The sequence below is a fragment of the Sminthopsis crassicaudata genome, chromosome 1 (assembly GCF_048593235.1).
Source record: "Sminthopsis crassicaudata isolate SCR6 chromosome 1, ASM4859323v1, whole genome shotgun sequence".
Classification (NCBI taxonomy): Eukaryota; Metazoa; Chordata; class Mammalia; order Dasyuromorphia; family Dasyuridae; genus Sminthopsis; species Sminthopsis crassicaudata.
The window spans coordinates 39,272,660-39,288,821 of record NC_133617.1 but is presented as its reverse complement, the minus strand read 5'-3'; the positions used below and the strand labels follow the sequence as shown (position 1 = coordinate 39,288,821).

The window sequence follows — 16,162 nt, the reverse complement described above, 5'->3', positions numbered from 1 at the left end:
AACTTGTAAAGAACCTGTAAATGGAGATGATACATAACATTCACATTTTTAAAAGGATATATGCAATTTTAGTAATTTTCCCAAAAGATTTAAATAAACGTGATTTTAAAATCACTAAAAAGCTTCTGATTACATTTTGACTTAAAGAGCCAAAACTCTTTAATAAATAGTGAAAATAGGTTTGATATATTACCAAAAATGTCTTCATCAAAGAATTAAATAACTCATAGAAGTAGGTTCACATCTCTTGAGAAGATCTCTCTCTTCCCCCTCCCTAGACCCAACCACATATTTCCTTCTTCCCCTCTACCTGCCCACAAGCAGAGGAGAAATAAACATTCTTTCAACTCTACCCAAGGCCAGAAAACTAGCCAAAGAAAAATGTTTCAAAAAAAAGGAAAAACATATAGAAAGAGTAGTAGGATGAGAAATAAATTAAATAATGGAATTTAAATAATGATTTGCTCTAATCCACAATGAAACAAACAGGTGGATGGTTGTTAACTCCATAACAAGCCACAACCTCCATTAGAAACAAGGCAGTATTATTATGTGGTACATTCTGCATGTTCCTGCATAATGGCAGAAAGATGAAGCTATATACACAATGTCAAAGGAAAATTCCAGGGAAGTTTGTAGCTTTTTAAAAATCCAATTTGTTTGATAATTACTCTAAGGATGTCTCAGAAGCCACTTTTGCCTTTCCCCTGGCTTGACCTTTTGGGCCCAACTGAACATTCTTTGTTCATTCCCAAGGTTAGACACCCAGATAAATAGGACATATTTGCCAGTAACATAACTCAGGAATTCATTACTCAATTTGGAACTTCAGATTCCAGTGGTCTCACATGGAAAAGAAAACTTCAGACATTTTCACAGTTCCTCCAACCAAAGTTCTCTGAAAAGAGAATACTTTATTAAATAATTATTAAAGCAGAAGCTAAGATATAATCAATCCTTGATGTTTTGCTTAAAAAGAAAGTGGATACAGTGGTGTAAAACCTCGCATTCTTAAAGACAAAAATGATCAAATCAACGTATATAAAAAGGAATTGGTACATGGTGGGCTGAATATGTGCGGTTTTTACTGATGTCTGAAATTTTGAGATAACCACACGACAGACAAAAAATCAGGCAGGGAAAGTAAATAAGAAGTTATTAGGTTCAACATGCTGGGAATCAGTCCTTAAAAATAGTGCACTTAGTTACGCTAGCACCAGTCACTGGGTTAATTTTCTAAGCTCACCTGTGGTATGGAACTGTTCATGAAACAGCTAATGAAACCTCTCTTGCTTTCTGCATATCAATTTCCAAAAGAATTTCTGATGAGTTTATGTACAAATGGAAAGTAAATTGCACATGATATATATATATTGCCTACAATAAGTAATGCAGAAAAAGCAATTTCTACCTAAAATACAGAAGGAAAGATAATGGCAAAAGGCTGGAAATGAGGCTAGTTTTAAAAATAAATAAATAAAAATCATTAAATGTTCTTGCCCCAAAGAATGCATCTGAATACTAACCACTGAAAAATGATCTCCATTGTTTTGTAGTGCTTAAATGTTAGTTGATTTTTAACAGAAGAAACTTAAAAAAAACCAAAAAACATTCATTCATTTGTTTTCCTCCTGTATTGGATTCCTATTTTACATAATGGCCTTGAAGTCCCTTTCCCCAAAAAAATAATTACTTCAAATCCCTAGGGCCAATGATTTGTTCTTAATGATGAAAATACAAATCAGACATAGAAAATCCAAATGAGGCAAGCACATGAGAAAGGAGAGAATAAGCCTATAACAATTAATAGCATGAGTTAGACAATGTTTATATCATCTTCATCCCATTGGACTGGATCAAATGAAACTTATCATAAGCCTATAGGCATTGAAACAACCTCAAGCCTATGTCAAGAGATCGAAGAATGTAGACTAGTGTTCCAAGAATCCTTCCTTTGATGACCTGTATTTTGTTCAGAAGGGGTTTCAAGCAGACCAAATAATTTTCCCCCCATTAGGTGAAGCAGTTATCAAAATTAATGACAGTACTACAAAGTCAGAAATGTAAAGCATATTATTTATAAGGAACATCTTCTCTATAGCAGAATGCATCTACCCTCTCAATTGTAATTTTATGAAATACTAATGGATTAAAATTTTGTAGTTTAATTTTTTCTTAAACCATACATTTACACTTATGTGTAATATTTAATAAGAATTATAGATGAAATATATAAGAACATATATAAATTATACAAGCTAAAAATGATGATGAAATATAGCAGTTACCTCTGCCAAAAATCATATTATATGAAGTGAATTTATCCAAAAATAAAAGTCTACTATGTAACATTCATAATTTACCATTAAACACAATTTAACTACATTAAAAGTTTTACATTGAGATGTTGTCTACACAAATCTAAAAAATACTGAAAAGGGACCAGAAAAAAAAATGTTTGTGTATGTACGTATATATATATATATATATATATATATATATATGTGTGTGTATATATTATATACATACATATATATTATATATAAATGTAGTTTTATATATATAAACATATATATGTATACATATATATTACATACATATATATAAACATATATATGTATACATATATATTACATACATACATATATATTATTATATCTAAATGTGTATATATATACATATATATATATATGTAGTTATATAAAAACCTATACATAAGCCATTATGACCTACATTTAACCTCTAAGACTATATAAGACTATATAAAATAACATTTCTAGAGAGAGAATCACATCCAAAGAAAATTCATAAATTTATTTTGTCTAGGATTCATTGGTATTAGTGATTTTTATTGTGGTTTTGTAATAATTAGGGGATTAGTTAATCCATTATGTAGCAAACTAAATCCATTCACTAATATAAGCATTACAAAATTAAAATTCTAGCAGACAATAGGGCAATTAAGAACCAAATTATAATTACTCAAATACCATGTGATTGTCAAGAATGTAAAAGGAGAAGTAGGTTCTTTACAAAAATTATCTTTTAAAAAAAGTATGGACCTTATATTTTGGAGTTGGACTTCATGTACTTTTTGTTGCTGCATTATTCAAATTCTAAAGTAGTTTAAAAATAAGCCACCTTCACGGATTCAACTATCACCTTTGTGTAAATGACTCCAGTTTCTGGGCTCTGTCCTTAGTTTTGGCTTCTATCCTGAGCTCACCAAATGTCAACTTGAGATTTTTCCACCTGAGTGTCCTATTTGCCCCATAAATTTAATAAGTAGAAAAAAGAAATTTTAATTCTATGTTGCTCCTCATACCAGCAGCATCCTTCCTCCTCTCCCCATAAAAAAAAGAAAAAAATTTAAAACTTAGTTCCTCTTATTAGCTTCTCTATTTCTATTATACCACTGCTTTTTTAGTTACTCAATTTCAAAAACCTCATGTTTAGTGCCTCTTCTGTCTTTCTCTCACCTCATGTGCAGAGAGTAACCAAATCTTGTCAACTGTACCTTCCCAGTCACCAACTCTCATGGTGGCCTTAAGTCTCCCATGCTGAGATAAGAGTTATTACTTCCCAACTTAGTCTTGCTGCCAAAAATAAAAAAAAATAAAAAAATCTCTCATTCCTTCAATCCATTCTGAACAATTCTACAAAATTAATCCTCCTAAAACAGTATTTTAATTAAAAAAAAAAAAAAAAACAGTTCCATATGTACAAGGTATTGCAGAAATGCAAAGATATAGACTATGTCCATAATATAGATGGGATCTGTTTTGTTCTTTGATTTAAAACTATTGTATTCTTGATTATGATCAGAAAAAAGTAGAAACTGAAAATGGGTTTTATAAAATGATGCATTTACAACTACTAAGAATGTAATGAAAATATTGAATAAAACTAGCAAGTTTCTCTACATGCTACCTAAGTGGGAAGAATTTAGAGAAAGACAACCAGCATAATAAAGTCCTCAAGTTTGTGTCCAGGAGGGGAGAAGATGAGGAAGCAGCTGAAGGAACTGGCTTGGTTAGGCTGCAGAAAAGATTCAGAGTGGATAGGAAGGCATTCTTCAAATATTAAAGGGGCAGTGGAAAAGACATTCAATTTGTTTTGTCTGGACTCAGAATGCACCTACAAAAATCCAGGAAGACACAGGTGGAAGTTACCAGAAGGTAAATGAAGGTCTGACCATCAGGAAAAACTTCCTAACAATTAGAGCTGTTCTAACGTGACCTGGACTGCCTTAAGAATTAATTCCCAACTGTTCTAACAGAGGTTGGATATTCATTTGTTTGTAATGTTAATCGTGGTAACTATTTTTAAAGTATGTTTTGGACTAATATATTCTGAGAGCCTCCCAACTCTGAAATACTGAATCCCAGAATCTACATGGGATTGAACTTGCAATGCAATCACTTCCTCAACTGAATTCTAGTTTCTTTCTTTCCTCTTTAATTTTGGCAAGACAACTAGAGTTAATTGACTTGTCCAGGGTCACATAGCTAGGAAGTGTTAAGTCTTTAAGACTGGATATGAATTCAGGTTTTTCTGACTCTAGGGCCAATACTCTATCCACTATACCATCTAGCTGCCCCACTATTTTCTTCTTCTTTTTTTTTTTCCTCAACAGAATTCTATCAGTTTAAATGGCCTGACTTTGGAAAAGGACATCTATTCCCCAAGAGTCTGCTGCTATCAGCAGATATAAAGTCAATGATCTTTACTTTACTAGGACTTTATAATATAGGCCTCCAGTCAGTCAAGCACAAAGGAGAGGAGAAAAAGTTAATATTTGCCTTAAATGGTTGGTTAAGTAATTTTTTTCCACTGAAAAAATCCATAAATGTTCAAAGCAGCTACATAAAAAAAGAACATTAATAAATGAAAAACAAAATTCACCATATTGGTTGTTACAATCAGAAGTAGTGGGGTGACATCTCCATATACAAATGGGATATCTTTCCAATATATTTATTTTTACTTTGCCTAAGATTCCATTTGTACAACTATATATAATTAATTATAAAACATTAAAACATACCCACTTAGTTAGTGCCATTTCCTTCATTGATTCTGTAAAAGCCACTGCAAATCTAAGAAAAAAAATAAAAATTACTATGTAACAATTACTATGAAAACTTTTCCAAACGACTTTAGTGCAAAACATATAAGAAAAAACAAGAGGCTGACTAAAATACTTACTATGAGGTTCAATTTTTTTTTCCCATCAAGTTCTTTCAAAAAGAGTTTTGCTGGAGTGAAAAAAAATCACCAAAGAATGCAAATGCCTGTTATTTTTCTGGTCTTTTGTTAAGTAAAATTCTGATCCAGGACCCGGGCAAATGCCACAAAATGAGACTGAGAAGGAAAGGAGTAAATAAGTCCCACTTCCATAGATTAAGGTTCAAGAGGTTATAGTGATTTAAATGTATATATTTCAGGGGTTTTAGATAAATTCCTTATAAAATCTTTTTCATAAGTTTTATATCATTATTGAATTGTTTTTAATCTAAACTTTGTAATATCCTCAATAATAAATGCAATTAAATATAATCACAAATCAGGCCATAAACACAAACCATTTCATTTGCAAAGGAAATGTATAATTAACATATTACCTTTTTTGTATAGAATCTCCTATTTTCTTTCCTACTTTTATACTAGCATGTTGCCATTGCTATTATTTCTTACATGGTAATAGTGGATACAGTGTTCTAATTCTGTCTCACACTATCACTTTGTATAAGGTTTTCCATGTCTTCTTAGGTTAAAAGAACATTAATATACATTTGGTTCAATTTCAGCTTGCTCATTCTGCTCCTTTGGTCTGCTTTTCTATTTTTTATTCAGTACCAGATAGATTTCATTATCATATTTGAATAATATGATGGCTTCTTCTCAGATTGACAGCCCTAAAAGTGGCCCTGGTAGATAGGAAATAAAAAACCCAGCAGACAGTTCCTATTGTATTGCATAGATCGTGGACAGATTTGTGGAAAAGCAAGGATAAGAATTGGACCCTAGAAGGCATGCATGGCAGGGGGGGGGGCGGGGGTGGCAATCTGCTCTGATGGAGCTCACATTAAAGCAACATGTAAGCTCCTGAGAGCAAGGCCAGTTTTATTTTTTATTTTTGTCTTTGATCTCAACATCTCACAGAGGAAAAGTAATCGATATCACTTGTCGAATGGAGGTGAATGAGAAAGAGAGGTCAAATCTCTGATCAAAGTCTCAAAGGTGCCTGCTTTCAGATCTGCTTAAATAATTTCTTCTTCTGAAATCCTTTTTTATCTCAAAGCTCCCCTTCATTTACTCTTGCCATATTAAGTAAGCCATTGGTATTGTTTTGACTCTATATGTCAATTGAAAAGCATTGGCATTTTTGTAATATTGACTTCATCTGGGTATTTGCAGAAGATATATCCCTAATTGCTTATTTCTTTCTGAATGTCAAAATTGGTTTAAAGTTGTATTTATGGAATGCTTATGTGTTTTAATGATTGAATATCTGATTTCATTTATCACTGTTGTGAATGATTGGGACAGCAAAGTCCAAAAAGCGTTAGTTCAAAACTTGCCTCTAAGTAAATAAACAAGGGCAAATTCCCCTCTGCCTCCCCACTTCCCTAAGGCAAAAAGTTATAGATGGATTTGGATCTATTTTTTTTTTTCTATTTTCTATTTCTTTTTTGCAAAATTGTATTTCCTTTATAAATTTAACTTCTAAATTATTTGGTTCATGTGTATCTAAAACTGATATGCATTCCTTTTTATTTGTGCTTTTCAAAATTCCCTTGTTTATCTCTCAGTACTTTCTGGTTTGATTTTGACTTTGCTATCTTCCAGAGAATTTTGTATTTTCTGGAGCTAGCTGTAACAGTTTTAAACTACTTCTCTCTTTCAATAACATGTTGGGTATTTATCTTCCCAGAGACCACTGGATTCCATTCTTTTAAAACATTCTAAACTAAGTATCTCCGTAATACTATCACATTTTTCTATAATTCTCATCTTTAAAACTTGACCCCTCCCTAATTTAGAAACTTTAACCAATGGTATTTATCATTCAATGATTTACCTAACAATAACATAACTATATGTAACTATACGTATGTATAAAACTGTGATCAATTTTATATATGTATTGTATGTGTATATATATAAGTACATACATATATATACACACACACATACTAAAAAGGTATATGTACATATATATTCCATGCTACTATACACAAAACTACATAATATATATATGACATCTATATATTTATATTCTATAACATCTAGGCAATCACAATTGAAAAATAAAAATGTTCATGTTCTAAAGTACTTGACTCATGGTGTTTCTATAGCTAACTGAACTATACTTAATTTTTTTGTTACTTTCATGGCTTTAAAAACCTTGATTTTTATATCCAAAACGAATTCTTAGATTTGATGCAAAATTAAGTCTAGGATCAAGACTTATGTTTGGTATGGTATAGTCACTGTCCAATTTCTTCTTCTTCTTTCTAGTTACTGAAGGAAAAACTCAAGAAAGTAAAGCAAAAAACTTGAATCCTAATCGATGTTTTTGATAAATGTCTTCCTTCTTAGAACTTGAAAGACATTTTTGGGAAGGGAAGAGGGAGTGCTGGATTTTAGTCCTGAAAACTCCCAAGAAGTCTGAGTTAATTGAATGTTGAGCTTTTCCTGTTCATAAACACACATTCATAGGATTCAGCGGATTCTTTTTATCCATGGCACATTGCTGCCTTTTGATAACTTTGAAAAAAATGTATCTATCAATTTTTTTCCCCTCCTTCAGCAATTTCAGATACTCTTAATAAGTCTGAGGGTTCTTCACCAAATCTGTACCTGTCATTACAATTGCTTCCTTACCATTTCTAATTTTTTTTTAAATTTTCAATAGTATTGCCTGTCAATTAATCTTTAACTATATTAATTCTGTTCTTGGTGACATTCATTGATACTTACAAATTCTATACACTATTTCCCATGATGTTGAATTCTGGCATCTCCTTAAAAATTTTGCTGATTTAGATTTTTCCTTAAAGATATGGGGTCCATCTTTCTTCAACAATGACATGATTCAGACCAGTTCCAAAGATCTTGTGATGAAGAGAGCCATCTACACCCAGAGAGAGGACTGTGCGAACTGAGTGTGGTTCATAACATAGCATTTTTACACTTTTTGTTGTTTGCTTGCATTTTATTTTTTTATTTTTTTTCTAGTTTGATTTAATTTTTCTTGTGCAGCAAAATAATTGTATAAATATGTATGCATATGTTGGACTTAACATATATTGGATTACTTGCCATCCAGGGAGAGGGGTGGGAAAAGAGGAGGATAAACTGGAACACAAGGTTTTGCAAGGAATGTCAAAGAATTATCCATGCATATGTTTTGAAAAATAAAAAGCTTTAATTAAACAAACAAAAAAAACCCATATGGGGCCCATTTGAGCATATCATTTCTTACATTATAAAAACCATTCTAATAATCCTAGCATTTTAGGGCAGGAAGGAGCCCTATGCGATTATACCCCCAAAAATGAAGTCATCCAAGGTTAGATGGGGAGACTAGAGAATAAGTAATAGATTTAAACCCTTGACTTCTGATTACTAATCCAATGCTCTTTCCTATGTAGTAATACTACATAGTGTCAAAAAATAAGGAGGATATGCCTTTATTCTGATGATTTTCCCCTTACTTCTCTTACTTTAAATTTTTTTTTCCATGTCATTTTCTTTGGAAGTGGGGAAAGAAGAAAAGAAAGGTTTGTTTAATGAGATATACATTTCTTTGATAATTTATAACAAATTTGTTTCTTTGGGGCATTTTTATTAATTGTATTGTTCTCTTGAGCAAATGGATGCTCTTGTGTCTTTCTTTGAAATCTCTTTGTGCGTCTCATTCTCTGTCTCTGTCTCTCATTCTCCATCTGTGTCTCTCTTTCTGCTATCTTCACTGAGGTCTTTCTACTGTCCAGTTCTTGCCATTACGCTCACAATACTTCACCTAAACAAGTAGAAAAGCATATATCTAAAGTTCACTAAATGCTACAAAAAGAGAAAATACACCCTATAGGAAAATAGCTACTATTTAAGGGGATTTGATTAAAAATAAAGCACTCATTATAAAGCTAGACACAGTTCAATATTTTGTTTTTATAGAATTTTGTGGTATATTGTGCTGGACAAGTAATCTATGATTCAGGCAATGTTCCTACACACTAGTCTGCAATCAATACAGGAGAAAAATCAATGTTTGCTTTAATAAATATGCAATGAATAATACTAGTGATAATACTACAGGAGGAATTCATTCAATACTGCTTCTGGGGAACAGAATGACTTTTTCTCTAAGAAATCATACATTATGAATGATATCAAACTAATTATTTTCAAGTATAAGAGCAGACCTATTTTAATATAGTATCTTTCAATTTATAAATTAATTATCCTAAAATATCTCTGATGCCTACAGATTTGCAAAAGAAACTTGCAAACATTTTTAAAAGACTCCATCTTAGCTAATTCCTTCAAAAAATTTCCAAGGTATTAGTTAATTTAAAGCCAAGAGCATACTTAATAACACTAGTTTTAGGAGACAAGATTGACATCTATCATAACCCAGAAAGGCAACACTGAACATGGAAGGAATTCCCAGATTCACATCTTTGCTCAGTGATTACTGTCCTATGACCCTGAAAAAGTCATTTAATTTCTTTATCAGTAAAATTAGAAGGCTACACTAAATTTTCAAGATGAAAGTTCCATCAGTTCTAAATCTATGATCCTAAATTTTTTTGTACAAGGTACTAAATAGGAACTTACATGTTTTAAGCACTTCAAATTGAAAGTGAATTATTTGAAGATCAGGATAATCCCCATTTGTCAAGTTCAGGTACCAAATCTTGCCATAAGTCCTTTTTAGCCCTCACATTTCTTACTCCTGTATCTGTATTTGTTAAGAGAGGTGAGCCAATGACAGGTGGGGAAGGGGCTCAAGCCAAAAACATAGAGTTACCAAGTCCTGTTTAAAATGATTAGAAGACCTAGAGATCTAGATGCATGGGAATCAGAGAAATGATGTGCATTTAGAGTGATATAATGTGATGAATAACATAAACAAAATAGAGGAGTCTAGTGTAACTGTTCCCTCTTCCCAAAGATCTCCATGATCTAAAGAGTAGTATGAATAAATACTTTCTATTTGAGTTTGATAAATAATCTGATGGTAAAGGTAACATTTCTAGGTAAAGAAATATTCCCAGGGGCAGCTAGGTGGCGCAGTGGATAGAGCATCAGCCCTGAAGTCAGGAGGACCTGAGTTCAAATCTGATCTCAGACACTTAACATATGGGGCTATTATTAAAAAAAAAAAAAAAAGAAAAGAAATGTTCCCAAAAAGCAAGCTGCTCATGTCCTAGTTTTTTAAAATGCCAAAACAAATAGTTCGAAGGAAAAGTCTAATGAGTTATAAGGCATCTAGTCAATGGAATTGTTTGTATAACTTTTATTATAATAAATTTATTCAAGCTGAATTGTTTGTGTTAATACAACCTAATATAATTTAACAAACAATTTATTAACCTCCTATCATGTGTAAAATATTTCTAGGTCCATGAAGTACTTTAGGCAAATTATCTAATTGGATCTTTATAATAATACTGTTGCACATATTATAGTTACTATGACTCCTTTTTTTTAAGATGAGGAAACAAGAGATAAAAAGGAAAACTAACTAAGCCTGGATTGTTTGTGTTATTACAGCCTAATACAATTTATCAAACAATTTATTAAGCTCCTATCATGTGCAAGATATTTCTAGGTCTATGAAGTACTTTAGGCAAATTATCTAATTTGAGCTTTATAATAATACTGTTGCACATATTACAGTTACTATGACTCCTTTTTTTTTAAGATGAGGAAACAGAGATGGAAAACTAAGCCAGTGTAAGAGAACTAATTAAGTATCAGAAGGAGAATTTGAACTCATCTCTCTGAACTAAACCCAGCACTCTCTTCACCATACCATCTAATTTTCTAAAATTTACCTGGCTTCTTCTAGAACAGTCCCCATCACCTGACTCTTTTCTTCATGGTTAATATCTTCATTTATATCTGTTCCTCCAAAAATGATTCCAAAAGGAATTCTTTGACCTGAAAAGTAATAGTAATTTTAGATAGTAAACTGACCCCCAAAAAGCAAAAATATCTAAAAATGATGCTTCTCGAATAATACAGGAATTTGCCCACTAAATCATTTAAAGCCACCTTTTCTTTCTTAGCTAAAAAAGATACTACTATCAATAAGTCTGAATCAAAGAACTGATCTAGGAAGGCTTGACTTTAACTCTTTCCTCTTAAAGGCCACAAGTTGTTGTTTGTCCTTCATCTTCAAAAAGATCAAAGGCATCCTGAGGACGATGTCTTGACTTGTAGGTGAACTGGATAGAATAGTTCAGACAGTGCTGCTCAAAAACATTAGCTTCATTCTCTCCTCCAAAGTTATTAAAATCCATTGGCAAGATACAGGTAAAGCTAACTCGCCACACAATGGGGAGATCTTAGCCTTCCTACATTAAGGATTTTCCCAGGATTCAGTTTGTCTGAGGCCATTCACTGATTCAATGAGTGAAAGCTGGGTAAAAGTTGAAACAGATGAGGGTTTAATTTGCCATCAAAAAGATATCAATCCCGGAAGACCCTCAGAGTTTCTGGCCACTATTTATGCTCATGCTAAATTATCAAAACCTAAACAATGACAAAGACTTATCAGGTTTACACAAATATCCATTCCAATATGACTTTATAAGGCCTTTTTAGACAAAATACATTCAAAGTCATGAGGCTGCAAGGATCCTTTAATGCATTCTATTTTTTTCTTGTTTAATTTGATATGTGAGTATGTGTGTTTAAATTAGAGGAATTATTTTTTGAATGTAAAGGGCTAATAGAATATAACAAATTATTATCAACCAGAACAATTTGCTCCCAAGTCCCATCCAATGTCTTCCAAAGGTTCTCCAAAAATGCTAATAGGGGAAATATTTGTTATCGCTAACAAGAACTTTAAAATACAACTTATCATAGAAATAATGATACAAATAGATGTTAGATTTCTAAGCTAGCCCAAACAAAATTATTTAACTCCTAATATGTATGAAGTAGAACATTCTTTACATCCAAAGAGTGGTTATATATTATGTATTAAAAGCAGCTTTGGCGATAATGAGAAAAAAGCAAAGAATTCCTGCTCCCCAAAGAATTTAAATCCTAAGTGGGGTGGGAGATGTAAAATAGATGGATAGATAGATAAGGATTATGCAAATTAATTTGAGGGTGGGAAGCAACAAACCACTTGTAGGATTGGATGAAGGTCAGGGAAGACTTCAGAAAGAAGGCTACTTCTTGAAACATTGAATGCATTTCCTATCTATGCTGTATTATGCCTACTGCACTGTTGTGAACATACCGACATACATATACAACACAATATCTGTGAGAAAAAAAAAAAGCATCCTGAGTTCTAAATAACCAACATACAAAGGAAGTTTTGCAACACATTCAAGGGCCAGAATGAGGACTACCTATACATATTAAAACTATATTACATCTTATTTTAAAAAATTGGATGTCACAGTGAAAGCCCTTATTAATAATGTTCAATTCAAAACTTTTTCATTGCTTACTGGAGCTTTAGGACACAAGCTAAGTCCTAAATACTTTTCTTTGGGTATATAAATCTTAGGGTAGGAGGGCTATGTATATCCCAAAATTTGAAACCATGTCTTTAATTGGACTTTTAGTATAATTAAAAAAAAAAAAAGTATCAAAAAGCAACCTGGACAACTCTGTAACTACTACAGTGTAGTATGATGGGAAAAGAACTGGTTTTCAATTTAGAGAACCTGGATTCAAAACCCAACTTTGTCATTTACTACCTATCTTCCCCAAGCCTTAAGTAATTCATCTTTAGAATGAGCTCTTTCACCCAGCTCAAAATCTCTGATTTTATGGTATTATCTCTATTTTAAATTTTAAAATAAGCAAGAGGAATAAGAAATCATTTGTAAAGAGATCCCGCTGCTTGGTTCCTGCCCCACCAAAGATGTGTGTGTACAAGTGAATGTGCATATGAATATATATTAGAGACCCAGACTTCTATATGAGGGGTTTAAAGGGGGTAGAAAGGGGAACAGGTAAATGTACCTACATAGTCAACACTGCCTTTTTTTCTACTCCAGGCTTTTTACATTTTTGCTTTTAAATGTTTGGATTTGTATCTGGGAATATATTTGCATATTTAAAAATATATAAATTCCCATACTTGGTTTTTCCTTTTAATTCAGATTTTGACCAACTCTTGGCTGGGGTACCACAGCAGCCTCCTAGCTGGCTCTCCCTACCTCAAGTCTCTTCCCATTCCAGTCCAACTGTCATATACTCACTTACTTATTCAGTAAACTTCAGTGACTTCTATGAGCTCTAGGATCAAATACAAACTCCTGGTTGGCCTTTAAAAGCCTTTGCAACTGCTCCCACCTAGATTCCCAGCTTTATATATTCTATCCTTGCACACTTTCAGTAGTTCAGTCAAACATGTCTTCTTGCTGTTCCTCATGCATAGTATTCCATCTCCCTTATAATCCTACCCTTTCCTGGTAAGCATTCCATCTTCACCTCCATATCATCATCATCCATAAGCATCTATTAGATGCTTACTGTATGCCAAGAAAAAAGAGATACAAAAACAGGATCTCACCCTCCTTAAATTCTAATGGGTGAACAATTTGCTAAGAATTACATACATGCAAGAAATAATTTTGTTTGCACTGAAGTGGGGAAAGACTTGGAGCCTTTAGACTACAGAGCAGACTACTGCAACACAGCAAGCATGAGCTTGCACCAGGGTGGTCAGGTATCAGGAGAGAAGTGTGTACATGAGAGATAGTATGAAAATAGAAAACAGTTTGTGAATTTGGCAACTGATAGCATGGGGCTGGGGATGGTGTGGGAGAGAACAAGGAGTGGAAGATGATCCCTGGGTTGAAAACCTGGAGCACTGGGAAGAGAGTGCCTTTGATAGTAATAGAGAAGTTTAGAAGGCTAGAGGGAAGGGGGAGAGGAAGATAATAAGTTCACTTTTGAATATGTTGAATATAAGATGTCAGTTTATTAGACACACAGAAGAGTGAAAGGAAGCTGGGGATGCAAGATCAGAAATGAGCAGTGAAATTAGGGTTGGATAAATATCCTCAGCATCTAGACTGGCATATAGTAGGTATATAATAAATGTTTGTTGATCAACTGATTCACAACTGTCGATGAATATGGCAAGTCATGGTCTAGTGGAAAAAACATTATTATGTGAACCAAGAGATCTGGGGTTGTCATTACTGGGTGTGCATGAGCACACATGCATGCGCACACACAGAATTTCTAGTGTTTTGCTAGTAAATGTAAGGCAGTGTAACAAAACAGAAAAGATTGATTGTGGGTGTCCTGTTCTATCATTAGTCATGTGATTGGGAAAATCATCTGCTCTCACTCTGAACCCTAGTTTCATCAACAAAATAAAGGTCATACAAAATAAAGATAATGGTCCATTTATATTGGACTTTAAAGCTTACAAAATGTTCTTTTCACAAAAGCCCTTTCAGGTACTTTAAAAACTGACATCACCATTTTATAGAAAAGGGGAAAAAAAAAAAAAAAACTTTAAAAGGGGGAAATGATTTACCCAGCCTTACATTGCAATTAAAGCAATGAAACCAGTACCCAAATTCAAATCTTTTCACTCCAACTCTTTCCATTAGTCTATGTTCCACCCCGTTCACTGTCAGGAAAAAAAAAAAAAAAAAAAAAAAATATATATATATATATATATATATATATTTTAAATCCACCAAAGAGAAAAAGATTGAAGTGGATAAAAGGCAAATAGGGCTGATGGACACATGTGCCAACAGCTCTCACTAGATTTTCCAATTAATGACTTCTTATAAAAGCACAGGATCAAGCATTCCAAGCTAAAAGGTACCTTACAGAAGTCCAAGTCAAATCCCAAAATTTTACATATGGATCTCAGAGATGGGAAATAATTTGCTCATGGTTTCAAAGGTTATCTCACTTGCTTTAACCATTGTAATTGATAGACATCTATTCCAATCACATTCGATTGAAAGCATTTCTGGAGAGTGAGAAACAAGGTTAGGTTTTATAATGGCCACTGAGAAAAAGGTGAGGGAGGGATTTGGATTTAGAATAACCTTGAAATCAGATATCACATCCCTAGGCCTACTTCCTGTTCTATAAAATTGGAGTGTGGCTACTTTATTGGGTAGCTGCCAAGGAAAATGCTTTGGAAATTATAAAGTGTTTTATCAAGAGGAGCTGCTGTTTTTCTCTTCATTTACACAAAATCAATGACATCAGGGCTGGCATGAGAGAAGGTGTAGGTATTGGAAGAAAAAAGAAGGGAATAAGTACACCAGGCCTGGAGTCAGGGAGACTTGAATTCAAAACTGGCCTCAGAACTATGCCTAAAGGGCAATAAAACTGCTTACCCTTTTATCCAGAGTGGGTTTGATTGGGCTTGCAAAGAGATCATAAAAGAGGGAAAAGAACCCACATGTGAAAAATGTTTGTGGCAGCCCTTTTTGTAGTGGCCAGAGACTGGAAACTGAGAGGATGCCCATCAGCTGGAGAATGACTGAATATGGTTTATGAATGTCATGGAATACTATTGTCCTATAAGAAATGATCAGCAGGATGATTTCAGAGAAGCCTGGAGAGACTTACATGAACTGAGGCTAAGTGAACTGAGCAGAACCAAGAGAATACTGTACACAGCAACAAGATTATTGGATGATCAACTATGATAAACATGGCTCTTTTCAACAGTGAGGTGATTTGGGCCAATTCCAATAAACTTGGGATGAAAAGTGCCTCCAGAGAGAGAACTATGGAAACTGAATGTGGATTAAAGCATAGAATTTTCACCTTTTTGTTATTGTTGTTGTTATTTGTTTGCTTGTGTTTTTTTTTTCCTTTCTCATTTTTTTTTTCACTTTTGCCCTGATTTTTCTTCCATATAATAAATGTAAAAATACACTTAGAAGAATGCACACGTTTAACCTAT

The 16,162-nt window shown here is 33.1% G+C and overlaps 1 protein-coding gene across 2 annotated transcripts in view; it reads right to left on the bottom strand.

Annotated features, from left to right (window-relative positions):
• Positions 1-16,162, bottom strand: part of GLT1D1 (glycosyltransferase 1 domain containing 1) — a 105,371-nt gene that overhangs the window by 70,333 nt on the left and 18,876 nt on the right. For both annotated transcript variants that reach the window (XM_074299447.1, XM_074299455.1), the window contains exons 3-4: positions 11,073-11,178; positions 5,048-5,099 (exon numbers count right to left, since the gene is read on the bottom strand). In XM_074299447.1, coding sequence (XP_074155548.1) covers positions 5,048-5,099; positions 11,073-11,178 — 158 coding nt within the window. The remainder of the gene's footprint in view (positions 1-5,047; positions 5,100-11,072; positions 11,179-16,162) is intronic.